General features: G+C 42.1%; 1 protein-coding gene across 20 annotated transcripts; it reads right to left on the reverse strand.

Moving 5' to 3' along the window:
• Positions 1–2,733: 2,733 nt before the first annotated feature.
• On the reverse strand, positions 2,734–27,767 carry LOC124273868 (collagen alpha-1(I) chain-like). 20 transcript variants are annotated; one of them, XM_046709196.1, is made up of 57 exons: positions 27,513–27,767; positions 24,874–25,080; positions 23,597–23,619; positions 21,847–22,285; positions 21,699–21,716; positions 21,498–21,584; positions 21,390–21,467; positions 21,237–21,353; positions 21,146–21,206; positions 20,778–21,073; positions 20,404–20,547; positions 19,814–20,352; positions 18,794–18,856; positions 18,277–18,321; positions 18,017–18,070; positions 17,617–17,670; positions 17,256–17,309; positions 16,865–16,918; positions 16,651–16,704; positions 16,332–16,430; positions 16,078–16,176; positions 15,726–15,869; positions 15,424–15,522; positions 15,161–15,268; positions 14,758–14,811; positions 14,335–14,442; positions 14,023–14,067; positions 13,510–13,563; positions 13,187–13,285; positions 12,697–12,804; positions 12,353–12,505; positions 11,987–12,085; positions 11,623–11,676; positions 11,371–11,424; positions 10,917–11,132; positions 10,467–10,520; positions 10,246–10,299; positions 9,811–9,972; positions 9,518–9,625; positions 9,222–9,329; positions 8,960–9,067; positions 8,527–8,634; positions 8,353–8,406; positions 8,104–8,157; positions 7,722–7,775; positions 7,438–7,491; positions 7,087–7,140; positions 6,685–6,756; positions 6,434–6,469; positions 6,144–6,188; positions 5,628–5,687; positions 5,384–5,398; positions 4,944–5,082; positions 4,579–4,682; positions 4,331–4,408; positions 3,563–3,766; positions 2,734–3,339 (listed from the first exon to the last, which is right to left on the reverse strand). In XM_046709196.1, exons 1-57 carry the CDS (start codon positions 27,568–27,570, stop codon positions 3,187–3,189), a joined length of 5,916 nt encoding a protein of 1,971 aa, XP_046565152.1. In that variant the 5' UTR covers positions 27,571–27,767; the 3' UTR covers positions 2,734–3,186. The 20 variants fall into 20 exon arrangements, with proteins under 20 accessions (XP_046565152.1, XP_046565150.1, XP_046565149.1 ...); XM_046709194.1 differs by having other exon boundaries at positions 19,814–20,343; positions 20,404–20,460; positions 20,664–21,073; XM_046709193.1 differs by having other exon boundaries at positions 20,404–20,460; positions 20,664–21,073.
• Positions 27,768–27,919: the final 152 nt, after the last annotated feature.

Below are 27,919 nucleotides of genomic sequence, written 5' to 3' on the forward strand. Positions count from 1 at the left end.
CAGCCACCATAGCTTCTAATACATTTGGAACCTACAAGTCGATATATAAATGTAGCTGATGCATCTACAAACGATGGTACAGAACAAAGTATAGTGGCAAGAATAAAAAATGTACTTTCATTAGAACAGCTACGGTTTGGTAACTTTATAAAACATTCCTACCATTGCTGAGCACGAACGCACCAACCGTAGCTCTGCAACGAAATGTATTGTGCCATACATACCTTGAGGCAAATATTAATACTGTTTCTGAAGAAACTACTACAGAATATGTTCATTTCAGAAACCAAATGGTACGTAATACTAACTACTGTAGGGACAATTTCTGTTCCACTTCCACGTACTGGCCGAGGTGTAATGTCACGCGTGTGATGACACGGACGCGAAAGGTCACATCAGTATATTTTGGTCACCGTCATCGTCAGTTTTGATATGATCATCAGGTTCCGTTTGGTGGTGGAATTGGGTTTAACGTCATGCTTGAGAATATTTCGCTCATATGACGACGTGCATGCGTGTGTATGTGTATGTGCGGCTGCTTGTACTAGCCCAGACTGAAGCTGGTTTTATAGTGCTAGCCCACTGTGATACCATGCCGCAGTGAAGCATGAATGCCCCACTCAGATACATTATACTGACTCCGAGCCATCCAGTCCTTGTTGTACCCATTAATGCCGAGCGCCAGGCAGGGACCAACAAGTACCATATTTTAACGTCTTTTGGTATGACGCAGTCGGGGATCGAACCCGCGACCTAAACAAGGTTCCGTTTGACCAGACTTAACATGTATGTATAATATTAATAATCGGAATATTTTAGATAGTTACAAAAGCAGCTAATGTGCTCACGCCACCAGAAAAATGGATATTTTTGGGGTGCTGACGGTTGCAGCCCAATGGAACATTGTATATGCCGGTATCATGCAACACCGGAGTTTCAGGTACAAATCAAGCTGGGATGTGTCATGTGCCATGGAATGAATCATCAAATGATTTCTGATATTTATTTGCAAATATTCATAGTATGGTTGTCCTCTTGGCCTGCTATCTTTGTGTTTTGGAAGAAGCCAGTTATCAATTAACTTTGGGGCATGATATATCTGTGTACATTACATGTCAAGTCATGTATCATTGTGTAATGACATTCCTGTAGCACCTTACAGAAACACCTCGGCCTTTGCCGTAGTAGTGGTACAGGGGCATAAAAGAAGGCTCGTTTGCTGGCTACACAAACTATGGAAAATTACATTCACGTAGTAGGGCAACAATTAGACTAAGGCTTAGTCTCTGAATATATATAATTTTGATAGTAACAAACAAGCCCATTTAAATTGAAAAGGAGCCCTAAGGAGACCAGAGATCCTGAACCTGGGGAAATCTAGACTTGCTTCGTTTAGGGCTTTAGCACTACAGGGAAGGCTAGGCTGTAGGGAAAATAATGTGGTTCAGGGACTGTGAGACAGACTAGGCAACAATAGAAGCAAGCCTATTCTTTTGGTGGGATGCGGGAATCCGAACACCTCATAGAAGTCCAGCTGAACACGGCCTCCTATTGACATAGTATTTTCCGCGACCAAAGTAATTAACTTCGCCTGATTTATCACTGTAAATGACCAGTTGCCACGGAAACAAATGAATATAATCGTTAAAAACATAACCCCTGTGATAAAGTAGTCCATTTGATAAAACATGTATGTAATTGTGAATGTCATCATGATGTTGTGCTTCACATTGATGCAACCAAGGTCTATCGAAAGTGTTGTGAATTAACGACGAACTTCCGTTTTACTTTTCAGTCCAACAACTACAGTAGAACACGGATATAACGAACTCCAAGGGACCAAGAAATTTAGTTCGCTATATCCGTGTTCGCTATAACCATGTTCTACTGTATATCCATTGAAAACAAGGCTTTCGTATTTAAACCTTCTGCGACCTTTGACTATTGCTGGCTTAAAATACAACTTGGGATGAGAGAAGTTTGTAGTAAATGACAACTTGTAGGCGAGACAATTGCACATTATATTTACTGATGACCTCACCTGAACATGTCAGGGGCGGTGGAGTAACCTGCTGGTTAAAGCGTTCGATCGTCACGCCGAAGACCCGGGTTCGATTCCCCACATTAGTACAATGCGTGAAGCCCATTTCTGGTGCAACCCGCCATGATATTACTGGGTTATTACAAAAGGATGCGCTCACTTACTGCACATATATAACCCGTTGACATGAGAGTACTGTTTTATTTAACTATCGCGGCAAGCAACGAATTTTGAGTCAGAGGAAGCTAATTGCCGTCCGTTACATGACGTTTGCAGATTTCTATTTGATATGAGACAGCTATTGCAAAACTTATATGAAATCACACGATGAATCGGTACTGTGCCCCTGCCATACTAGCTGGGACAATATGTAAAATGGAACCAGTACGTTTCAGATCCCACGTTCAGTTACGACTGAGTTAAGTATTTCCTGTACATGTCGGTGTGTGCGTGTGCGTGTGCGAGTGTATGTGCGTGTGCTGGCTCGTGAGTAGCATGGTGCTGGCCCAAAGTGACATGGTTCATACATGTTTAGCACTTTGTTGACACCCTCGAGCGTCCGTATATTTCTCACTGACTGAGGGACAGCATTGGCACAGATCATTTTCAGACCTATGATCAAGCTGTGCGTTAAACATTTGTCTGTTTCCAATCTCCATTATTCAAAACAAACAAAACAACATTATAAAAAATAATTTTTTAATTTTATTTCCCCTTTCAGCTTCGCACCGACAATGAAAGATGTTATTGTAAATGGACATGGATTAATCAAATGATAATATTTCTTTGATAAAATGATAAGTTTTCCTTGAGGTTCATCCCAGATTTTTGGCGAGGTGTGAGTCAATCGTGGCAGTGTTAGAGTTGTTGTATCACAATATTTACATCACAGTTGAGTGTTGTTTCCCCGCCAAATGTCATTGGTGGATTGCATCACAGTTGCCTTGGTAACAATGAGGTCATCAAAGTCAGAACGAGGTCCTACATTCACGTGATCTTTAAAATACTAGCATACAACATGTGGACGGAATTTGATTTGGGCATAGAAAATACAGACCACTAACATGGATGATACTCCTTGAAAACGTTTGGCCCCATAGTACCAAAATATTAAATTATGCAAATTAGCTATGTATCTTGTCGGTTTAGCTGAAGCACACCTCTCCTACGTCGATGCCAAATTGTTGGTTTTCTCCACCAATATCGAATAGCAAGACATCGACTAAAGGCAATAGTTCTGATTTGTTGGTCCTAACTTCATATCTGTTTGTATGCCATTGGTTATCTTTAGATGATACCTGGAAGAGAAAAATGTTAGTGTAAATAGGCGTGTTGTCGCAGAGTACGATATAACGTATACCAAGACATCTTTCTTTTCAGTACAGAGTTTACACAAATTCACGTGGTTCTTATAAATATGTCACAAACTCCCCGCCTCCCAATATCATTTGAAAAAATTAGTCTGCCAATCTGCGGTCTCGTTAATGAATTACATATTTCAGTCTTAAGATAATAACTTACATTTTCACATTCTCCCTCCAGGATGTCGATGTATGTTGACCTCTTGAATCTACCCTCAGCTGAGTCAAGTTCGTCGCCGGAATCGGTGATGAAGCGGGTGCCGTAGGTGTGGGAGTTGAGGCAGTGGTATGTAACTCCCTGTCTGGCGCTCTGGGAGTCGAACTGGAGAACCTTCAGCTGAGTCACATCGATGTCGTACTTGAACTGCAATAGAATAAGATCACCGATCACTCATATGTGCACTCAGTGAGGTAGCATAAGGTCAAATGGCATTACCTTTGTGGTTTTCAACCAGATTCATTACAAGTTAGACAACGTAGCACATTTAATAAGAAATGGATCTCCACGTTTGCAAAGGATCTGATGATATAAGAGTTGTTCAGTACAAATTGAACAATCCAATTTGATCCACGTTATGTCAACTATATGCCTACTTTTACGCATTCTAATTCTATAGGGGCGGTGGGGTAGCCTAGTGGTTAAAGCGTTGGCTCGTCACGCCGAAGACCCGGGTTCGATTCCCCACATGGGCACAATGTGTTAAGCCCATTTCTGGTGTCCCCCGCCGTGATATTGCTGGAATATTGCTAAAAGCGGCGTAAAACTAAACTCAGTCAGTCAGGCAGTCTAATTCTATAGCCCTTGGAAAGAAGCAGTATCTAACATAGTTTGTTGTATTCTCTGGTATTGTACATACCAACCGTAGTACGAATACATGTATAATCAACTGTTTCTCGATTCCATGAAACAAGAGCGTCTGAGACGTACCTCCTTGACCTTGCCGAAGACATCGGACATGAAGTATTGGCCACTGGTGCTGTCCTTGGTCCAGCGGTCACGGCGGTACTGTAATAGCATCAATGACTCATAAGAACAGATTTCAATGTCAATGCAGTGCATCTTCTTCGTTATGTGCAGAAATATATATACATCAAGTACATAAGAATCCACTTGAACCCTTTTTTTCTGATATTTGTTATCGACAAGGACCAGTCTTGCTGTGGCCAATAACCTACCTCAGTAAGCTTGGGCTTAACGCATGTCTCAAGGGTCTCCATTCTGCAGAATACCTTCACGGCGTCAAGAGCAGAGTCGGCATTAGGATCGATCCAGTACTCGCCTTCAAGAAGAAATGCACTGATTAAAAATCTGTTTCGAACTGATCTTGTCTATATTCCTTTTGAAGCAATATTCAGTTATTTTCATCTGTATTAATTATGTCAAAAAAAGTTCAGGTCGATATCTTTATGTCAAATGTAAGCAAATTAGTAAAAACATTTCCACATTTATAAATATCTGATGAAAGTCAGTGGTACGATTCCGACTGTGTTTATGAATCAGCCAAACGTTACACATGACTGTCCTGTTAGTTTTTACTGACCATCCTTGAAGTCGGGGTTGCTGAGTTTGATGTCCCTGCAGTTCTTGCCAGGTGAAGTACGGCTGCCGAGTCTGGAGTTTCCTATACGGACGATAGCCTCTCTAACTCTGTTGAGGTTCTCATACACTGCCATACCGCCCTGCATGACACACATGTTAATGAAACCGGAACACTTCATACTGACATGATGTTGGTTGCAACCATTTGTCGGGTAATTGTAAACTTGTACAGTTAAGTGAGAGGGTCTATTTTGCTGTAGTTAGCATAACTCCCATTTATACTGCAGTTTTTTTAAGTATTGCTGTATTAACATCAAACGCATTGAGTTATTTGTAAATTATTTTTGTTACTTTCTCTGCCAAAGTTTCCAGAACGCTGTGTACACTTATCACGTCTTCTTGACACTGTACTATTTCATCACATATTGATATTGCACTTACCTCTGGCTCATCATACTGAAAAGAAAAGACAGGTTCTTATTAGATATTGATACTCATTACACAAATATCTTAAAATAGTTTCTTTAATATTTTATAGCTTTTGATAATATTTTTTCCCAAACCACTCTACTGAAAATCTGGTCATTGATATAAATGGGTTCAACTATTTTAAAATACTACCACAGCTGTTTTGTTTAAAAGTCCCCTTTAATCGTATCAATTTACGGCGTTAATGATGACTCACTTGGTATGGGTCTGGTCCCTTGTTCCAGTTTGGCTGAGGTGAATATACTGGTCCGTAGCCCTGAAAATATTTACGTATGAACAGTTATTATTCCATCAGTCATGACAGCTAGCGCCGAGATGAAGGACATACTCTACAAATTCCACGCTTAAGAGTACACTTTAAAATCCCCTTTATTCCAATTACATATAAACAATTTAAAGTTATACTTCAGGTAACAAAAAAGCAAAAACTGTGCCGTTTCAGTAGGATAAGTGAATAGGGTCTTGAGCATTTTAATACAATATTCTAGCCATATCAAAGGCGGAGGGTTCATACAATGGATTTAAATATAGAACGACCAGGCTAGAGAAGCATAGGACGAAACAAGTCCATTGTGAAAAGAAAGGAAACAAAGGTTGAAAATAACATGAAAGGACACCTTCCGTACATGAGGGGAATGGAGCCTGATACGAGTGGTGGGTTTATATGCCACTCCACTGACTGAAAGTAAATCAACAGTATGTTTGTACTTACGGGTGGTCCGGGTGGTCCAGGAGGTCCGGAAGGTCCCTTGGCTCCCTATAATATCACAGTTTACGTTGAAAATACAAAGTGTCATGCTCAGTAGTGTTATTGCATTAACTTTTCAATAAAACACATATTTTGTAAAGATATTAAATCGGACATTGCAGTGTGCATTTCACAACTAACAAGTTTAATGCCACTTAAAGAAGTAAATACTCAAGACTGAATATGAATGGTATTCGTCTCGTTTGTTAAGATATTACAGTATTTACTAGTCAAGTAATGAGTTGTCCACTTACAGTGAGTCCGTCGTCACCAGATGGTCCACGAGCACCCTGAAATCAGAAGAAGGTCAAATGTCGAGGAATATGTAACAAAATGTTGGGCAAAAGTCATAACATTTAGAAATGGTTGTGCTTTTCCATCAAAATCATTATTTTAAAGTTTAATGGTTTCAAAAGTCACAATGAAACAAACGGTGGTTGTCACAAAGAGCCTAATGGCGATAAGCGCCATATTGTATATTACGGGTTGAAAGTGTAATGCTCACAGAAGGTCCGGGAGGTCCCTGTTGACCGGGGCTTCCACTACGGCCGGTACGACCGCGACTTCCAGATTTTCCCTGAAAAAATAGCAACATCATCAACTTCTCGTTACAGAACATGCGTCAAAGAAAATACATATCCATTTAATATCCATTTTGACAGTTCATAAATAATACTTCTAAAGGTCGTGATATCTGACGGGGCAGATTCTATCGTTCGTTAAAGAGAAAGCTGTAATAAAAAAATATTGATGGGTAGCTGAGAAACAGAAATTGCTATATTCTACCTGTGCAAATCCATAGGTTTATGACTTATTTCCATCAGTAATGATTGCTCTTTAACGGTAAGTACGTCGTTACAGTGTAAGGTACAAGTCTTGCAATACATGAGGCATGTCCTTTACTTACATTCTGGCCTGAAACTCCGGGAGGTCCTGGTGGGCCGGGGTCTCCATTGCTTCCCTACAATGAGACATTAAAAATATCAAAATAATATGTTAAACCCGATAAATATGGCGCTACTATGAAACAATTACAAAAATGAATCTGATGATGTTGTGTGTTTCCGAAAGATATCAATAACAGGTAACTTGGCTGGTGCCAGAAAATCGATAATTCCAAATAGGAATTGGTTATCCATAAATGGATATAACAGCTTGAATATTGTAATGGTTTTAAGGTTTTTATGTACATATACTGATCAGCTGTTTAGCCGACATTACCGACATAACCCATCTGACAACAGTGAAGGTTACTAACGAGAGGTCCGGGTGGTCCTTGGGGTCCAGGCATTCCTGGCCAGCCCTTGTCGCCCTGTAACATATCCATGGTAACTTGAGAATCACATTCTTGTCATCATTCGGCATTATTCATAGTTTTCAAGCACACACTGCAGGGAATAATTTAAACTGACATGTTTAAACGTGACAAATTTTGAAAGTAGTTTATAAGTGGTTCAAATTATGAAAATGAAGAAAGAATTCACTTTGTGGGACAATATATGTGACAGAATATAAGGCACATGAAGCTCTGCCATTACGTACCTTAGCTCCATCCCATCCGTTCTCTCCCTTCTCTCCGACAGCACCGCGGGCACCCTGTAATGATGTATTGAGCCGTTAGCAGAGTATAGAAAAATATTATGCAATTTAACACAGTACTTCACCTTAACAGTACTCAACAGATGATAAACATATATGCCAGGAACGGCATAGCAAATTAGTACAGTAATGTTGGTAAGACATAAATCCATTATATTTTATATGCAATTCTGAAATACCAGTATATATGAATACATCCACATGGTGAATATAAGCAAATGTATTATATGTATTACAGCAGTATGCTCCTTATATTAACACATTGACGTATTATTTGTTTACATGTTTGAAAGGATTTCATGGGATGTATATGTCAGATACATACAGCGGGTCCACGTTGTCCGGTTAATCCAGCAGGTCCACTGGAGCCAACTTCTCCCTAAACATAAGTATTATACATATAATGGATCATAAAACGTAAGTTCAATCTTCAGTAGGACGGATTTTATATGCATGGAGTTCTTGTTTGTACCATTAGTGAAATAGTATCTCTCAAAACAAAACCATAATATAGCTTTTACATTAAGCTCTACTTTACCATAGATAGCATATACATTTAACATATAAAACTCACCCTCTCGCCACGTTCTCCCTGAGGTCCGGGAGGTCCGGAGTTTCCTGGTGCGCCCTGGAATTTAAACAGTTTATTAAAACATGTTCAGGAAATATTCATAGAACACGTTTTAAATTGAAATTTTCACTTTTGAGAGAAGAGAATATATCAATACAACATGTTAATACAACTTACGACAGGTCCATTCAGTCCTGGTGGTCCAGTGGCTCCACCGGCTCCACGAGATCCCTTAGCTCCTGAACGTCCAACAGGTCCGAGTGGTCCATCCTTTCCTGGAGATCCCTGAGACAAAAGATCATGATCCATTTGGTGTAGGCAGGTAATAATATATTTAATTTATTTCATGAAAAATATTAGGTTCATTATCCATCAGAAAGAAGACCGGAGACAACTGCATACAAAGGCGTATGCATTAAGTGAGTACACTATTTTCTGTTTCTGATGTCATCATTTATTCAGAAGATACTTAAGCGCTATTACCTGTTTGGTATAATGACCACGTACGTGAGTGGGTGTATTAGTTATATAGGAGATATGTTTATGTGCTATTGTATGTTTCACGTTTTGCACTAAAGGTGAATATCAGGTACGATGACAGAATCCTTACGGGTTGTCCAGTCTCTCCTGGGTAACCGGCAGGTCCGGTAGGTCCTGGGGGTCCGGCTTGTCCTGGGGCACCATCATTTCCATCTTCTCCACGAAGTCCGGGCTCTCCCTACAAAAGTTTTTGGGCGTCATTACGTTAGTATTTGTGAAGGGGAAAATCCTATATGACGGCTTGTTCAATTTGGGTAAAGCATTCGTGTAAACGACTATTAAACTAAACATCACATTGCCGCACATTATAGATTAGGTGACTAAGAACTCACAGCAGATCCGGGGGGTCCAGATGCACCAGCCTCTCCCTGAGAACCTGGGAATCCGTTGGCACCGCGCTCTCCTTGGGGTCCTACTGGTCCGGGAGGTCCAGATGGTCCCTGCATCAAAACAATACGATTGTTCAATACATGGAGTATCTGTTAATCAAGCCTTAAAGCTGATCAGTTTCTGCCAAGGCTTTTGCCATACCGTACACTGTGACGCTGTATCTTCAATTTATCGGGCTTAAACATCGCCCTTACACAGCCATATAGTTATGAACATCAATGGAAGGTAGTTTACTTACGTTGAGTCCGGAAGATCCCCTCTCTCCTTGGGCGCCATCAAGACCAGGAAGGCCAGGAGAACCAGGTTCACCTGCACGACCGGGAGGTCCAGTCTCACCACGCTCGCCCTAAATAGCAGATAACGTTAATACTGAACGCGTGTCTATACAGATATAGATATATCTATATTCTACCATAATGTTTATAATGCAAACAATAGTTTCAGCTAGTACCATTTCAATTTGGTCTTTATCAAATTCTAGCATTGTGGAAACAAATATGAAAACGAGTCAGTCTAAAAGAAACCACATACGCCATCTCCGGCCAATCCAGTAGCTCCTGAGGGTCCGGGGGGTCCTTGAGCGCCTGGGGAGCCAGGGGGTCCAGCACGTCCTGGGTCGCCTGGGGTACCAGAATTGCCGGGAATACCACCAGATCCACGGTTGCCCTTCCTGCCCTCGCGTCCTTCATTTCCCTGAAAATAATCGCATAGTTACAGCTGGTAGGTTGGAAACCCCAATGCAACGAAAACGGATTTAACTACGAATTCCTGCCGCACGCTTTAATATTATAAATGCCCGAACGTTCAGAATTATGCATTTTTACGATAACATCGACAATTTTCATAGAGCGTTAACCATTTTAATCTAAAAAAATCGAAATACGAACTATATCAGACGTCGTTTGGAAACGGTAACAGCCACACTGAATGACGTGGCTCTATTAAAATCTACAGAAGTGAACGTACTGGTGCGCCGATTGGTCCAGCCTCGCCAGGGTATCCACGTGCTCCGTTGTCGCCCTGAATGAAGAATGATTTATTGCGATTTAGTTTAACTAACATTCATATTGCTATTATCGTTATTCTCATATATTTTTTAAACGCCCTAACAAATTAACATGATATTGAAGTTTGTGTGACCACATTATTATATTGTGCTATTAATACAGCTGTATAAGACATCTTACCTTGGCACCAGTCTGTCCGTCGTCTCCTGGTTGTCCCATCTCTCCTGTAGGTCCCTGAATACGTAGAAGTAAATCATTGCAGTTTTATGAAAGTACGGTGGTTAGAAATAATTGCATTGTCACATACCAGCTACCAAATACCAGGTCAGAGTACTGAATGGCACCATTTATAATATCAATGGTATAATAAGTATATTACGAGCATCAACTACATCAAATAGCGATTGTGGTTTAAATCATTCATAAATATACAGATCAGTGAATGGAAACATATAATAAAACATTATGATACTAAATTAGAAAACGACTACATACTGTACAGTACAAAGATGCTTTCAATTATGATGAACAATTACTATATCAAATTTTTTATCAATGCAACAACATTCTGTTGATATCATTCAGGTGTAGGTTACACATTACAGACAAGGTCACTAGATCGTCACTTACAGCAAGTCCAGTTGGTCCTTGTGGTCCCTGGGCTCCTGCAGGTCCTCTCTGTCCAGATGAACCTGGTGAACCAGGCTCTCCAGAGGGTCCAGTTTCTCCGCGGTCTCCCTTGGCAGCAACAAGTCCTGAAGGTCCGGGTTGACCGGGTGATCCTGGGGCTCCAGCCTCACCTGGGCGACCAGGTTCTCCATCCTGTCCACGCTCGCCAGTGAGACCCTACCCAAAGCAGCAAATCACGTTTGTGAAAACTCTTGGAGAATCAGTTTAGGGTGATCAGTTTTCGCTTCATCTTTATCATTAAAACACATAATTTCTATACCATTACATTGCCAACAAAGTTGTGTCAATAAATGTATCTTATTACTTTCTTTGCTGAACGGCCATAACATTGCAAATGTCAAGTTACATATTATATAATTCACTCGCTTGTAGGTATGATGTTTAACAAACAAACCCTGTTTCCTGGTGCTCCGACACGTCCAAGTGGACCTCTCTCGCCAGGCATACCCTGAAACAGACCACCATGATGAGATTCCAATACATAATCAATTTATTATTTACGTTAGAACTAAGACAATATGAAACCTTTGTATGTAATACAGTCTCTTGAGGATACAGGGTTTAAGGATGGTATCTAATAGTTGGTTGGATCGTAAGAAAACACCAATGACATGGTTGTCATTTTGGTAAACAAAGTATTACTCACGATAAGACCCTGAGCGCCGGCATCTCCTCTAGCTCCAGCGGGTCCGGGTGGTCCCTGAAACAAAGGTAATCGGAATAAGCTACCAATACCTAGATACACTTGTAAACTAATACTGCTACATCGCATCAGCATCAGCCATGGGGCAATCGATATACCCCCCAGTAGTGTTTTAATACGACACCCATATCACCACAAAGTTCACTCATTATATCAAATATGGGAATCGAATCCGGTCTGCGACGTAACAAGTGTTATATAGGCATCTGAAGTGCGAATTTAAGCATTAAGCAATTATATTATAACAATGTTCCCGTTTTCATCACTGAAAGGTTTGGTGAATTAAGTCATACTGTGGATTACTTACAGATTGTCCGACTTCTCCAGATGGTCCACTTGGTCCTCTCTCACCTGGGGCACCACGTGATCCAGCAACTCCAACCTCTCCGGGGGCACCACGCTCACCCTAGGAAACAAGAGACAACGTTCTCACACTTAAGATGTTGTATTGATAAAGGATTGTGTACTGAGGTCAAATGACAATGATGTGTGAATGTAATGCTTTTCGTCACATATATGCAATCGGTAGCATCGAACAGAACTACAGATGAACCATCTCGAGATATTCATTATTAATCGTTCTATCGGTGCCTGACGCTGATTTTCTTTCAAGAATGATGCTGTATCATTCAATACCCTGCTCTCAAATTGGACAATTGAGAATGCTGCTTACTCTCTCTCCGCTTGCGCCAACCTCTCCGGGGATTCCAGTCTCACCAGGGGGTCCTGAGCGTCCAGCTTCGCCGGGGGGTCCAGCGGGACCGGGAAGTCCCTGGAATCCTTGTTCACCTGGACGGCCGGAAGATCCAATCTCTCCTTCAGCGCCCTATGTATATATATACACACACACTGTGAAATAATCTTTCATGGAATACATTCTAGTGGGCATATAAATTTGATTGTCGTGTAACCTTTTGTTGTAACTTATAATCAATTATTATGCAAATATATGCATGATTATTTGTATTTAACAATTATCAACGAAATCAGTTACGGTAAGAGATTTTCATGACGTACGGGTGATCCTGGGGGTCCCTCCAAACCAGCCTCTCCGGCAGGTCCTCTGGGTCCACGGGATCCTGGTGCTCCTGGTCTGCCAACATCACCGTCCTTGCCTGCTGAGCCCTTATGTGAGTGAAAATAACGCAAACTGCAGTATCGTCATGGGTGCATCATACAATGTTAGCTTGACGTATCCAAGATACAGAACATTATCTCAGTATTACATTTCGGATACAAACACAGAATTACGTCCTTCAGCATATAAGGAGTGCAGTGCTATCAGTGTCATCAGCTGGCCAAATCATCTTTATCATCTTGTACATCATAACATCGTTATGTCGAACGTTGCTGCTCACAGCTTTCTTGAAGTAAAAGCAGGGCGCCCGCGTTTTACATATTTGGGCACAATTTTACTGTTATTTCGAACCTCGGATAACTCGAAGTATTTGTATAGGTCTCACTTCAACGGTGTTTGACTGCACTTCAACCTGTAAAGAGTACGTACAGTATCTCCCTTGTTTCCAGAGGGGCCCTGAAGACCTGGGGGTCCCTGGATGCCCTGGGGTCCTTGTTCTCCTGGGTTACCATCAACTCCGGGGTTGCCCTGAAACAAGATATTTGCATTGAAGGGCGAGAATAGCTGTATTTCGAATCACTTATTTTGATAAAAGAAGTCAGATTTCGATTTCATTTTGATCGATGTACCTCCGATAATTACTTAATAATTAATATATTTTTTTGGCTGTAGAAATGTCACTTCCACACGTAAATGGTATTCTGTTAATATTTTCGACGTTTGTGTTTATCACCAGTTAAAGTTGTACTCACAGCGGGTCCACGCTCGCCAGGGGCACCGTCAGCACCAGGGAATCCTGGGGCACCCTGTATGGAAGATAACATAATGACTCAATGCACGATAATGTCAGAAAATAATAATCAATAGATTTGATTATTAGCTAAGATTGGTACGGGCCGCTCAGCGTAAAGGGCGTGTACTCGTGCCCAGGCTCTCGGGAACATATTAAGAGATGAATCCAACTCAAGTCAAGTATCATGATTTGGCTTGTCCAGATTGGATCAACTTTGTTCATTTAGCATCGGTTTGAACTCCGTTTGAATTTTATTGTATATTTTGTAGACATATATTTTAAATAATTAACTTAACTTCTGGGACTACATGTCAGTCGAGGCTACGTCACACCTTAAAGGAAACCAGCTCAATTAATAAAATGTGAATATTTAGTCATCATTGTTCAGTACGATTTCTTGTCATAATGGTGTGATTTCACGAAATGCATGGCTGTCCTCACAGGTAACGTCATTGAACGGAAGGTTACTCACACGAGCTCCGGTTTGTCCAGCGCTTCCTGGGGCTCCAGCTACACCCTGCAATACAAAGTAACATTGTCTCATTGTTGATTAACGCGTCATGTCTTAATGGTTATTCTGCATAGATGTAGAAACACAACGTAGGTGACGTTTCAGTGATCAATTAGTTGCTATGGGAAACATGAAATTATACGTTATTCGAAACAGTAGGTTTTGTTTGCTGTGACATAGACAGTGAACATATGATCGATAACAGGAAGTGTCAATGATAGTGTCTACAGTTATCTATGACAGTGCCACAAGATGATATTACGTAGTACTTACTTGTTGTCCAGCCTCTCCGCGTTCTCCCTGGAGACCACGTGCTCCATCCTTTCCAGCAACTCCTGCAGCGCCGGGGCGTCCAGACATTCCGGGGGTTCCGGGAAGTCCCTGACAAGTTCAAACATCATCATTAATAATTTACATTTCCTTGAAATACATTACTGGATATAAACTGTATGTCGTTGTGAGTCATGTTTATGTGTTTAAAGTGTGAAAGTCATAGTCTTTATTATTAGTCCCTAAAAAGTTCATTGATCATCATTTATAAATAACCTAATATTTCCTCAGAAAAAAATCATTGAATGTAAGCTTTATTCATTGTAACAACTATGTTAGACGTTTTTAAATCATGTTTATATACTTATACACAGGGGAAAATACAAGTAAGGCAGTTTAATACTATTAAAGGAAAGTAGTATTCACCCTTTCACCGCTTGGTCCTGAGGAACCGGGGGGTCCACCTGCTCCAGTGGCTCCCTGTAGGAGAGGAAAATGTTATTAATTGCAAAACTCATGCTGATTAATGAATAAAGGGAATACATGTCAGCAGTTTACAAAGGGCAAAAGCATCTCTGGAAATCAATTTTCAATATTGCTTTAAAAATATAGTAATATGTTGAACAATGTGTGACCAATCGCTCGTCAGCTTCGAATTGGTTCCATACATGTGAACCATAATTTCAGGACATTGCAATGCAGTGCCATAATTAGAGCAGTGAAGACATGATGCCCTATTTAACTACAGATCTCATCATTTTTCAATTGACTGCACAGGCAGAAGTGGTACATACTAGGTTATAGTGGGAGGTTATAATGTTTTGCCTACCCTCTTTCCCTCCTGACCAGGAAGTCCAGGCAGACCTCTCTCTCCTTGTTGACCGGCTTGACCAGCAGCTCCAACCTCTCCCTGGCTTCCGGGGCTTCCATCACGTCCCTGTACCGAGATCAATGTTACACGTGGTGATTGATTGAAACGACCTGGTATTTAGCTGGACAACAAATTTGACAACAAATCAATCAACAGTTGTTAAATGTACACTGTACTTATCAGTTTAACTGATCTCGAGATTGGATAACTGAAATACAGACCTGATCTCCCTTGTTTCCAACAGCACCGGGGGCACCTGCGGCTCCGGGAGGTCCCTGGGGACCGGGGAAGCCAGGAGAACCGGGTCCACCAGCGGGTCCCTGTAATAAGGAATTCATACATGGTAGATATGGCAAACATACAACAGTAAATTTTGAATTAAGAACAATTTGATTATAATTAAAATGATCACAATGACAAAGATTTTGTCTACTGATCGAGAGTAATCAGTTGTATTAGATTACAACTGTTCAACAACTTCCCTTTCTAACAAGGTTTATCATAAGTGATGATCCAAGCTCACCATCTCGCCCTTAGTACCAGGATTGCCATCATCACCAGGGGAACCAGGCCTTCCAGGTTGACCAGGTTGACCAGCGGCGCCATTGTTTCCGGGGGCACCTTGTGCTCCCAATGGGCCACGATCTCCAGATTGACCAGCATCTCCCTATAAAGCAAGTCAGTATGTTGACTGTATCGTGAAAGAGTCATTACAAGATGACTGTCTCATGAGCCCCTTATTTCTTACTAATATATTTATAATGCAAACTCCGGTTGTTCAGAAAATTTCAAAACACATCTTAAAACTTGAACGGAATGACCTAATTGATCCCCATGTTCGCCTTGACCGTAATTCTGCCAGAAATGTATTTTACCTTAGCTCCAGATGATCCGGGGAATCCAGGGGGTCCGGGGGGTCCAATAGGTCCTACAGATCCAGCGTTACCAGCCATACCATCTTCTCCACGGATACCCTTCACAACAAATACGACGTCATCAGCCATTTGATTGTTTATATAATTTACATGGAGATGCCAGAAAACGCAAATAGTTCAAGATATATTTTTTTAAGTGGATTTGTATCCTTAAAACAGTAACTTTATATAAACGACAAGGTATTAGTCCTTACGGGGGCTCCGGGACTTCCGTCACGGCCTCTCTCTCCGGGGGATCCACGGGGTCCCTGAGGTCCAGAAGATCCTGGGGCTCCAGATGCACCGGAAATACCCTGAAGTATGGAATACAAACGTTAGTGGAAAAGGCAACGACTCCCATCATTTCAGTATAGGTTGCACTGCACACGACACATTGTAAGTCAAACGCGATGACCCGTTGTATGGAAGAGAATGTCTCGCTGGACTTAAAGAGAATTGTAAATTGTAAAGAAATATATATCAAATGTATTGTACAGGAATGTATACATATGAACATTGTGCAGGAATACGTACTTTCTCTCCTTGCTTTCCTTGTTCTCCGTCACGTCCGGGACGACCAGAAGCTCCCTGTAACATAGAATACACAAATTAGTTAATTTATTGGTGAAAAAATATTCTGAAGTAGAAGCACAGAATGTTTTAAAACTCTTCAAAATTATTGTTGACACTACCCGTAGTTACACAATAAATACAGGCGATGAAAAATGACATTATTATATTTGCTCACTCTGTGTCCTTTGGGTCCAGGCATTCCTGGCATTCCTGGGCGTCCAGATGATCCCTACAGAACAGAGAAGGCGGTCCATCAGAAGGTCATGACAACATACATATGAAAATAACATCTATAAGACGAAGTATGTTGGATCACTTTGTGCAATAAACATTACCGGGTAAACTTAGGCGTAAAATGGTAACAGAGAAATTATATGAAAACGTTGCATTGAACTTTCGTGTTATATATATTATAAAGCTTTTAAGGTTGTGAACCAGTATAAATGGTTGCCAGGTAGCTACCATTTTAGTTTAGTTAACCATATGTCCGTAAGGTGAAACATTCAAGTTTTTAGATTCTATAAATGAGTGCTATGACGGTCATGTGTTGGTCGGTCATTACTTACAGGTGATCCAAGAGCTCCGGCTGGACCTGGGTCTCCAGGCATACCTTCCTCACCCTGTATCAGACAGAAACAGTGAATAAATAGCCATTACACGGGAGATGCAGGAAGATGCCATAAAGAACAGGTTTCACATTCCAGTAAATAGAAACAAATGTTAAAATACAGTATGTTACATACGCATCTGTAGCGTATGGAGAAGTAGAAGACAATCTTATAACTTGTTGACTGGGGTATAAACATTTGGTGTAATGTCATTTTATTATTTACTATCTTTGTATAATGTAGTGATGAAGTTGAGTCAAATTATCTTGGCGATGTGGGTTATTTGTTACGAGAGAGTGACGGGCTGGGAGTCACTCACATCGAGACCGGGGGGGCCAGGTGGGCCAGCAAATCCACGTTGTCCAGAGGAACCCTGAAATTTGATAAATCGTAATAAATAAACAAGTGTAATTTGTACAGAGATGTTATTTAAAAAAATAACTGACAGAAAATGATAATTAGTTACACAAGATCTAGTATTATGCCGCTGTTTTGTTAAATATATACTGAATATACTATGTGTTTACAGTCTTTAAAATTACATGTCGATGACACATGACACATTTTATGTATGCCGTTGATGACACACTGACAATGCCAGGTCCTACATTTTGGCCATCTAATCCTCATTCAGTCGGTTCTAACGACCAGACATGGTAACGTTGTCTTCTGTTCCACTTTGACACTTAAACCCTGCCTCAGATAGACTGACAACTTACGGGTGGGCCTGGATCGCCAGATTCTCCGCGCATTCCCTGGAATCCCTGGGGTCCCTGAATATCAACACAGAGGAGTCATTATCTTCACTGTCAGTACAATCAAGTGTATAAGCAGAGTAAAACAATAAAGTCAGTTACTTATTCAATATAAATTTCTTTTTAAAACTCCGGGCAAAGGCTTGATCCTCTTTACGTAAGTGATGTATGATAATTTTAACACACTGAAGATATGCGTTATCTAATGTACTAATGCTACTTACGGGTTGTCCAGGAGGGCCGGGAGGTCCACGTGGGCCAGGTGCACCCTGTAATGGAGAATACAACAGTTATGTTCACGAACACAAAATGTACAGTTTAAAACATAAACAACGAAGCTACAGCCTACTTCTTTCACAAAATTGAAGCATATTCATTGTTAAAACTGCTTCTTTCATTGTAGCGAATTCTCTCTATAAATCTTAGTTGGATCAGCACCATCATTGTTTAACGTTAGGCGTCTTTACGCGAACACCTGGTGTCATCACCATATGATAATGATCCATAAACACGTGCTTATCAGAATATATCAAATCAGAATATGAGTTTTTGGAAAATGGAGATTTCTTAAAATTATGGAAAGAGTTTTGTCACTTTAAGTTGAGCTTAAATGGCGATAGACATGGCTGTCTTCCAGATCTTCAACTTAAAATGGCGATAGACATGGTTGTCTTCCAGATCTTCAACTTAAAATGGCGATAGACATGGTTGTCTTCCAGATCTCTAGCATGCTTCACTTACTGGTGAATAGTACTGTGGAGAGTAGGCGGGTCCGGCTTTGACATTGCCTTGTGTGTTCTGGGCCTGCAATATTGTACTGGAGATAAACATTGTGGTTACAGTGTGGCATCAATTCTAACTCTGTCAGAGGCAGTGCTATGTTACTGTGTTAAAATCACAGCTTAAATTTATTGATTGTGTCCTTCATATCAACCATATACCATCAATGAACATCTTATCAAATCTGAATTTTTCGAAGTGTTTATCAGTCCAGCTAATGGATACTATATCCTGACTCCATGCATTAGTGGTAACGCCACAATAGTGCCGTTATCTTCATTATATCAGTGTATTCTTACGTTACTCATTGTGTCGCCTGGTTTTACAAAGTATATGCGTCGTCGAGGTCTCAATAGTTCAAATTAACTCACGATCATTCACGAAGCAATACAAATAAGCTGGATTACGATTTACAGGGTTCCGTTTGCAGGAGAACAACACAGAAGCGAAGACATAACAAATGTGCAGTACATTACAAATACATTATGTAATCTACATTATTATTCTGAACTGACATACAATGCGATGGAGATACGTGTTGTTTAATCTGCGTCAATACAATGAACTTACGTACAGTGTGAAGGATAAATGTGCAGTGATAGCACCCACGTGTTTCTTCTTAGACAAAAATATAGCATTTCGAGTATAGTCCATTCAAAAGCCGTGAACGTTTTCTTTTAATGGAAAAAACACGTAGGTGTCTTTGATGGTAAATCATGTCACCAGAACATATATTGGGTTACAGTCAGAGAAATGATGTTTACAAAACGTGCTCCAAGGGGCGGATAATGATGACTGTTTTCTTACCGGATCAATGCGTCCACCACAACTAAACTATACAGACAAGGCTAACTACACATGTGATAGACGTATTGGTCAAGTAAGATGCGAGTGACCACGCCTGAGAAAGGGCACTTTGGGCCACGTTTTGATGTTGAATGTTCTAGTGACACGGGTGAAAGAGTGTCGAGAAGGACTCACAGTGCGGCGTCTGCCGCTACCACCACTACTTCTAGAACGACCCCTGGAAGAAGAACTGTAGGAACGACTGCTGCTTCTAGAGGAAGAAGACCTACTGGAACCGGAACTTGAACGAGTTCGACTACCTGACGCTCCAGATGTGCCATATGACCGTGTTCCACTAGATGACGTTCTACCGGCTGTACCTGCTGTGCCGGCTGTACCTCTAGTACCACTAGCCCCACCACCAGTACCACTAGCCCCACCACCACTTCCTGACGAACCACTACTGCCAGAAGAGCTGCTCCATGAGCTACCACCAGAACCTCCGGCACCGGATCTTGAACCAATATTCAAAGCCTTATCGGAAACACTGGAACCACTAGAACCACTAGAACCACTAGAACCACTTGTTTTTGAGCCAGCTGTCCCAGAGCCAAATGTGAAACCTCCTCCTGTTTTTCCTCCTGTTCCGCTACTACCGCTTGACCCAAAACTGAAACCGCTTCCACTGGTTTTACCAGTAGTACCACCTGAACCGCCAGAACCACCTGTACCACCTGAAACCGCCCACTGAACCCACCCGTACCACCTGCCACCTCCACCACCACCTGTACCAAAACTGAAACCGCTTCCACTGGTCTTTCCACCCGTACCACCTGTACCACCTGTACCACCGGTTCCGCCACCTGTGCCAAAACTGAAACCGCTTCCACTGGTCTTTCCACCCGTACCACCTGTACCACCGGTTCCACCACCTGTGCCAAAGCTGAAACCGCTTCCACTGGTCTTTCCACACCACCTGTACCACCTGTACCACCGGTTCCACCACCTGTGCCAAAGCTGAAACCGCTTCCACTGGTCTTTCCACCCGTACCACCTGTACCACCTGTACCACCGGTTCCACCACCTGTGCCAAAGCTGAAACTGCTTCCACTGGTTTTTCCACCTGTTCCACCAGTACCACCTGTACCACCGGTTCCACCAGTCCCTCTCTTACCTCCTGTACCAAAACTGAAACTGCTTCCACTAGTTTTTCCACCTGTACCACCTGTACCACCAGTACCACCTGTACCACCTGTACCACCAGTACCAAAACTGAAACTGCTTCCACTGGTCTTTCCACCGGTTCCCCCGGTCCCTCCTGTACCACCTGTTCCACCTGTACGTTTTCCCCCTGTGCCTGTTTTGCCACCGGTCCCAAAGCTAAAGCTACCTCCAGTTCCACCACCCCCTCGTTTACCGCCGGCACCTCCGGCACCACCAGCACCACCACCACCACCACCAGCACCACCAGCACCACCAGCACCACCACCAGCACCACCACCGCCGCCGCCACCACCACCAGATCCGAAGCTAAAGCTACTTCCAGTTCCACCACCCCTCCGTTTACCTCCGGCACCACCGGCACCACCTCCAGCGCCGCCACCAGCACCGCCACCACCAGCGCCACCTGCACCACCAGATCCGAAACTAAAGCTACCTCCAGTTCCACCACCCCTTCGTTTACCTCCGGCACCACCGGCACCACCGCCTCCAGCACCGCCACCACCGGCACCACCTCCAGCGCCGCCACCAGCACCGCCACCGGCACCACCGGATCCGAAACTAAAGCTACCTCCAGTTCCACCACCCCTTCGTTTACCTCCGGCACCACCGGCACCACCGGCACCACCTCCAGCGCCGCCACCAGCACCGCCACCACCAGCGCCACCTGCACCACCAGATCCGAAACTAAAGCTACCTCCAGTTCCACCACCCCTTCGTTTACCTCCGGCACCACCGGCACCACCTCCAGCACCGCCACCGGCACCACCGGATCCGAAACTAAAGCTACCTCCAGTTCCACCACCCCTTCGTTTACCTCCGGCACCACCGGCACCACCGCCTCCAGCACCGCCACCACCAGCACCACCGGCACCACCTCCAGCACCGCCACCGGCACCACCGGATCCGAAACTAAAGCTACCTCCAGTTCCACCACCCCTTCGTTTACCTCCGGCACCACCGGCACCACCGCCTCCAGCACCGCCACCACCAGCACCACCACCCACTTCCAGCGCCGCCACCAGCACCGCCACCGGCACCACCAGATCCGAAACTAAAGCTACTTCCAGTTCCACCACCCCTTCGTTTTCCTCCGGCACCACCGGCACCACCGGCACCACCGGCACTACCACCACCACCAGATCCGGAACTAAAGCTACTTCCAGTCCCACCACCCCTTCGTTTTCCTCCGGCACCACCGGCACCACCGCCTCCAGCACCGCCACCTGAACTAAAACTGAAGCTACTGCCACCCGTACGTTTACCACCAGCCCCCCCAGCGCCACCAGCGCCACCTCTAGTACTAAAGCTACCAGTACGTCTACTAGAAGGTCTTCTGGTACTAGCGCGACGTCGACTTCCTGCACTTCTTGTTCCTGCCTGTCTACGCATACGTGACTTAGCTATATCAGATCCCCCCTCTGATGCTTCATCACCGAGCATTTCCTGAAGACAAGACATCAACAAATACCAAGTAAGCATCAATACATAGTCTGTGCAAATGTTAGGGGAGATAACTCGTGCATCGAAGAGTTAAATGACGAGGGTTATCTCTGAAAGGAAGTGACGTAAGCTCTGACGATTGGAACTTTCTGAGCGGCTGAGAGTTCAAAAGATGGGTTGTCGTTTGTCAGAGATTCTGAGAGAGACTTTAAACTTTGCTCGCGTCAATTTTAAAGATCGTCTTGTCTTGAAAAGCCAAACCAAAACAAGACACTTGGGGACTAATGCAGGAGTTATCCCCCCTATTTATGTGGTGCATGTTTAATATGCCCATAATAAAAAATATCGAACTTACATCATCATGCTGACGTTAATGATAAATACTTAATAAAGAAAGCATGAATATAAATTCACATAATTTGAATTTTTAAATACATTTCTGAACATCACCAACCGGTCATCACTTAAAATAATGTGCCATGATTTGGCTCAGCACACAAGGGTGCAATACAATTTTGAGAGGTATACTAGATGTAAAGAAATAAATCATTTACATACAGTGGATCACGGGTAATTTGGATTTTTCAGCGTTCAAGTCCCTGATGCACATGCGCAGAGATGAAATTGACATAGAGGCGTAATCTTCGTAAGCCATCACATGTCACTCCCATTCTCGCGTGCGCTTATCAGTTTGGGCCTCGAAAGCTCTGAAAAATCGAAACATACTTGCAATCCACTGCATATGTATATTCAATCAGCAATTTGCTACAAAGCTGAAGCACATAATCCCCGAGTTTCTATAACTAATAACTGCTACCTCTTCTTTTGAAACAAAAATGACCATATCAACGCCTGCATCTTTGCGTACCAGGCCATCATGTGGCCTTTTTATTTCTGTCATTTCCTTCTCTGAAACACCCGATCGTCCACTGCTTCAAATTGATCCATTTGAAGTTTAAATTGTTTAAATGTATTTATGTAGCAAAGAAGACAGTTTAAATGCAATCTTAGATCACTGAATAAGAGATATGTAATATCGCATTGCGTGGAGACTTGGGCATTGCACTTCCGTTTCCGAACAAGGTACAGAATTAACTGGCTAAGATGCACGCCTGTGTGTTGGGGCCAAGGTTTAAAGTCTCGAAGTCAATATTATGAGTGCTGGCATCGACCTGTATAACACCTTGATATTGAACTCTATGCCTTCTCAGAGTGAATACACAAACATGAAGGAACATGCACGTGCATACTATGAACTAAGCTAAACAGTTGCCGCCTGGTGCACGTGCGTCTAGGTAACGCCGATACGCCTACCTGCTCTGTGTTTGAAGGTTTATCTGAAATGGAAATATATTTCATTATTAAATATTAATCGAGATATTAGATGAATATTGTACATCTCTTTGAAAACTTAGCTTAGGTCTATATTTATCCAGTGACGTAAGGGCGGAGGGGTAGCCTAGTGGTTAAAGCGTTGGCTCGTCACGCCGAAGACCCGGGTTCGAATCCCCACATGGGTACATTGTGTGAAGCCCATTTCTGGTGTCCCCCGCCGTGATGTTGCTGGAATATTGCTAAAAGCGGCGTAAAATCAAACTCAGTCAGTCAGTCCAGTGACGTAAGGTCGTGGTCTCAGTTGATGTTTGGGTTTCACCAGTTACTGAGGTTGAACGCTACTTTCAATCGGACATCACTATGTCTAGTATACAAATAATCATACTTGGAAAAGATTGATTTTTACCTTTGTATGACATAATGTATCACAGAATAACAAAACATCATCGTCATTTCCAAGTTCAGGATTGACAACGGCTCATTTTGTCATAGGCTCATTTTGCTGGCTAAAATATATTTTGCCGAATTCAGTTTTCTGGCTAAGCACTATTTGGTTGAATATAGTTCACTGGCTAAGCATTATTTGGCCGAGTTAACGACATGACACATGTTGTCAACACGGAACAGCTGTGAACAGGATACGGCCCCGTCTACAAATGTGTCCTTTCTCAGAGCGAAGTATTGTGTCGCCATGAACATTTGGTAGACATTGCAAATACCACTGCTCGGTCGAATACCAAATACGCTACTCCAATTGTCAAACCAGCTGTTGTGTAAGGTCATGAGGTGACTTAACGAAGACTAAAAAATCTCTATCAGTCCCGACAAGTTGTTGGTCCTCTCATCTAGTGGTAACATCGTACATTGTATTTTCATAATAAACGCTGACGTTTCTGTACGATCCTAGGATACTTCATATTTGTTGTATGTGATATTATTATGTCAGTTGGTCAAAGGCCGAAATTATTGTAGAACATGAATGATACATTGCGCACTTTATGAATACATATTGTTTCACCACATAAAAGATAATATATTGTTTTCACAATTGTAAGGGAAAGTCCGCATCGTTGGTTCTTGTTTCTCGAAGAACCAAATGTGTCCTCTTTCGAAAATTAACAAATGTCCCACGTCAGCTAGGTTTTTTCATAAAATGTAATAAAATATACATTCTACACATTGATGATAGTATGCGTTTAAGGAAGGTGCAGTCTTCTAAATACATTGCTCCGCATGACTGTATGATGTTGACCCACCTGGGCACGAGGCACAGCATACACCAACAGGCTTCACAGGCTCATCATCACCACAGTCGATAGACGCACAGGAAGAGGCTGTGTCCTTGCAGATAGCCTGTGTTCCACTGCATGTGCACACGTAGCATGGGTCAGTAATGTCCGGAATCCAACTGTCGCCATCGGCAACTTCTTCACCCGCTTCATCATAGCATTCGCTCTCAACACCTGGAAATGATATACAAATATAAAGTATGTTTACAAAGTAACAGTGTCGTGGTAGTAAGGGCAGTCATAGAGGTAAAGAATGGGTGTGGTCTACTTCGGACATGTACAATCACAGTACAGGAGGGGAATGAGGTCTGCCTATAACACTGACTGACTGACTGAGTTTGGTTTTACGCCGCTTTTAGCAATAGTCCAGCAATATCACGGCGGGGGACACCAGAAATGGGCTTCACTCATTGTACCAATGTGGGGAATCGAACCCGGGTCTTCGGCGTGACGAGCCAACGCTTTAACCACTAGGCTACCCCACCGCCCCCTCTGCCTATAACAACTCTAAAAGACATACACAATAACGCGCCATTATAAATGTTAGTTGCTCCTCCAGCTCAACATGTTATCATACCATTCGTCATCACATTATAATTAGGGGTTCTCAAACGTTGTCGACAAAGTATAATTTCATTTGTTGGGTGTGAATGATGGTGTAGTTGGGTTCTATGCGCGTACCAAATAACATCAGATGTGAAAATAAGGTGCCATCTCGTAGAACCCTACGACATCCCAATCCTCAACCCAAAAACGAATTCTAGGAAGACAACGTCTGGGAAACACTTCTTGTACAGACAAAGGGCACACCCTTTTTCAGATCCCAGTTATTTGTTTGGCATTACATTTCACTGTTTTGTCATGATATTTGTTTTGAAACGCTGTTATTGTTCAAATTAGCAATTGTTTATATGGCATTCGACTTTCCAGTGGACCCTACATAACACGACGAGAGACAGGATAAATAAACTGTTGGAACTGTTGTAAACTGTTGTTTTCAGGCTTTTCACTTTCTCGTAAGCTCAGGGTAAGTAAACATTATTGAAATGACTCTACACTCTTTAAAGTTCAGACAAAGCCATTGACCTACATGATATTTTAATAAATACCAGGTGATCGTGACATTCTGGAACATTTTCGCTCAAAGGTGAAAATATAATTGTTTTACATAGCATAGATGAAACAGCATGTTTATCCTCAGGCGGTAAGCGAAGCCTGCTATATAGCGTTAATCAGATCGCATAAACTTTGAATGCGGATATGTGCACACCATGTATAAAATACAACAGCATGGAAAAAATCAGCTGGATCGAATAATAGATTGATTTAAGCACCGTATTGCAATTAAGTAAAAGAAAAATATATGTTGTATGCATCAAATGCAATGATAAGCAGTGGTTCAAGAAGGTGCAATAATACTTTCTAAAAGACAGGACACACATATAAAATTGTAAATATATCTGAACACTAAACAACTTTATGTCATTACCTTGTTTAAATGATGACCTGACTACTATGTTAACTGATATAGTCCATAAATTATAGATAGTTCATTATTAAAAAATGTAAGTCAAACCTCCATGAACACATACATTTACGGTCGCTAACGATGGCGACTATAGGTGCTTTAAACTTTAGGGCAATGTATCTTAAGTTGAACAAACATTCTTCAGAGGTAAACTGATGATTTGTTTTGTTTAAATAAGAAAACTAGCTTTCATGATAGGCTCTTATTAAAACAAATTAATAATAATTCAATGTAGGAGTGCGGCTTCATTTAATCATTTGTAACGGCAGATAAAACAAAACCCTAAAAAGACCTACCACCCTACCAAGCAAGCAAGGGAAGCTAAGCAGAATGAAAGCTCGCATAGTAAACGTGTCATTCGGCAACGTGTCATGACCTTCATCTCAGCCATTATGCAAATTTTCGAAGTCATGAAATCTCATTGGTCCACTTAAGTCCCATGTGATCTGCCTAACGTGAACTATTGTCAATATTTTAAACTGACAACTTGTTGCACTGAAAGCTGGTTGCTGACCCAAGTATATTTCTGTGACATGACTATTCATATATACATCACGGCACCAGCAGCTTTATGGCACCAGCTAGGAGAGAGCATGCATGGTGAAAGCCCTGCGTAAAATAAGCAATCCTAATTTACATTTCACGTTCAAGGGCCGCGCTTTGGTTCTAAGAGAGTTAAGCGAAGTAAGATTAGCAAGCTTTGCAAAAGGTTCGACATACATTTGAAATTCAAGTACACGGACAATTCTTTTCAATCCTAAAATAGTTATGTCTATTGTTTAAAAATTCCTTTGAGTTATTAAATAGAAATTGAAAATTGTTCTAAAAAATCATTTTACAAGCTGCTAAATACTCTGGCATATGTCAAGAAACGCAAAAGTAATAGATACCAATATCTTCCCGAAGAGGTGACATTTATAATTGACTACATTAACATATCTTTTGACTTTTGAATGAAACCTGCCACGGCAACAAAATACGTTTGCCGCATTGTCACTTTTCGACGTGTACAGTTACTTTAAAGACCTCTCTATGAAATAAAACTTATCAAAACGTGCAGAAATTGAAATTAACCCACCTTGAGCGTGTATCACGGCTGCAAGAGCCAATAGGGCTATCAAAGCCTCTCTCCACATCCTGATGTGTAGTCCGACAAAACGTCAAGACATTCACAGACAAACTTTAAAATTACAAGATTGTTTTAGAAGCCAGAAAATGGCTTCTACTACTAGGAAGAGCCGAGCCTGAACTCCTTGGAGCTCAACAACGGATTCCTAGGAAGTTTGGATACAATATTGTCTGGCAGGCTTGTGAAAGCTGCCAACAAACCCGGTCTGCCAGACCAGGGATTTTATATGGCGTGCATAAAAAATGGACCAATCGGGAAGGCGAGAATTGACCCTCTCTCTGTGCAAGCCTGGAAACTCCAGCCTCCACACAGCTCCAAACTCCGCAGCTCTGCCTAAATGTAACCCGATACCTAAA

This window comes from Haliotis rubra, unplaced genomic scaffold, assembly GCF_003918875.1.
Source record: "Haliotis rubra isolate DU_JTF1 unplaced genomic scaffold, ASM391887v1 Scf185, whole genome shotgun sequence".
Classification (NCBI taxonomy): Eukaryota; Metazoa; Mollusca; class Gastropoda; order Lepetellida; family Haliotidae; genus Haliotis; species Haliotis rubra.

Coding starts and splice junctions, on each gene's coding strand:
- LOC124273868 (XM_046709188.1), bottom strand. CDS start 27,570: ATGTGGAGAGAGGCTTTGATAGCCCTATTGGCTCTTGCAGCCGTGATA. Junction 12,805..13,186: donor CTGGAAACAAGGGAGATACT/GTACGTACTCTT, acceptor CACTCACATAAG/GGCTCAGCAGGCAAGGACGG. Junction 8,158..8,352: donor AGGGAGAACGTGGCGAGAGG/GTGAGTTTTATA, acceptor ACTTATGTTTAG/GGAGAAGTTGGCTCCAGTGG.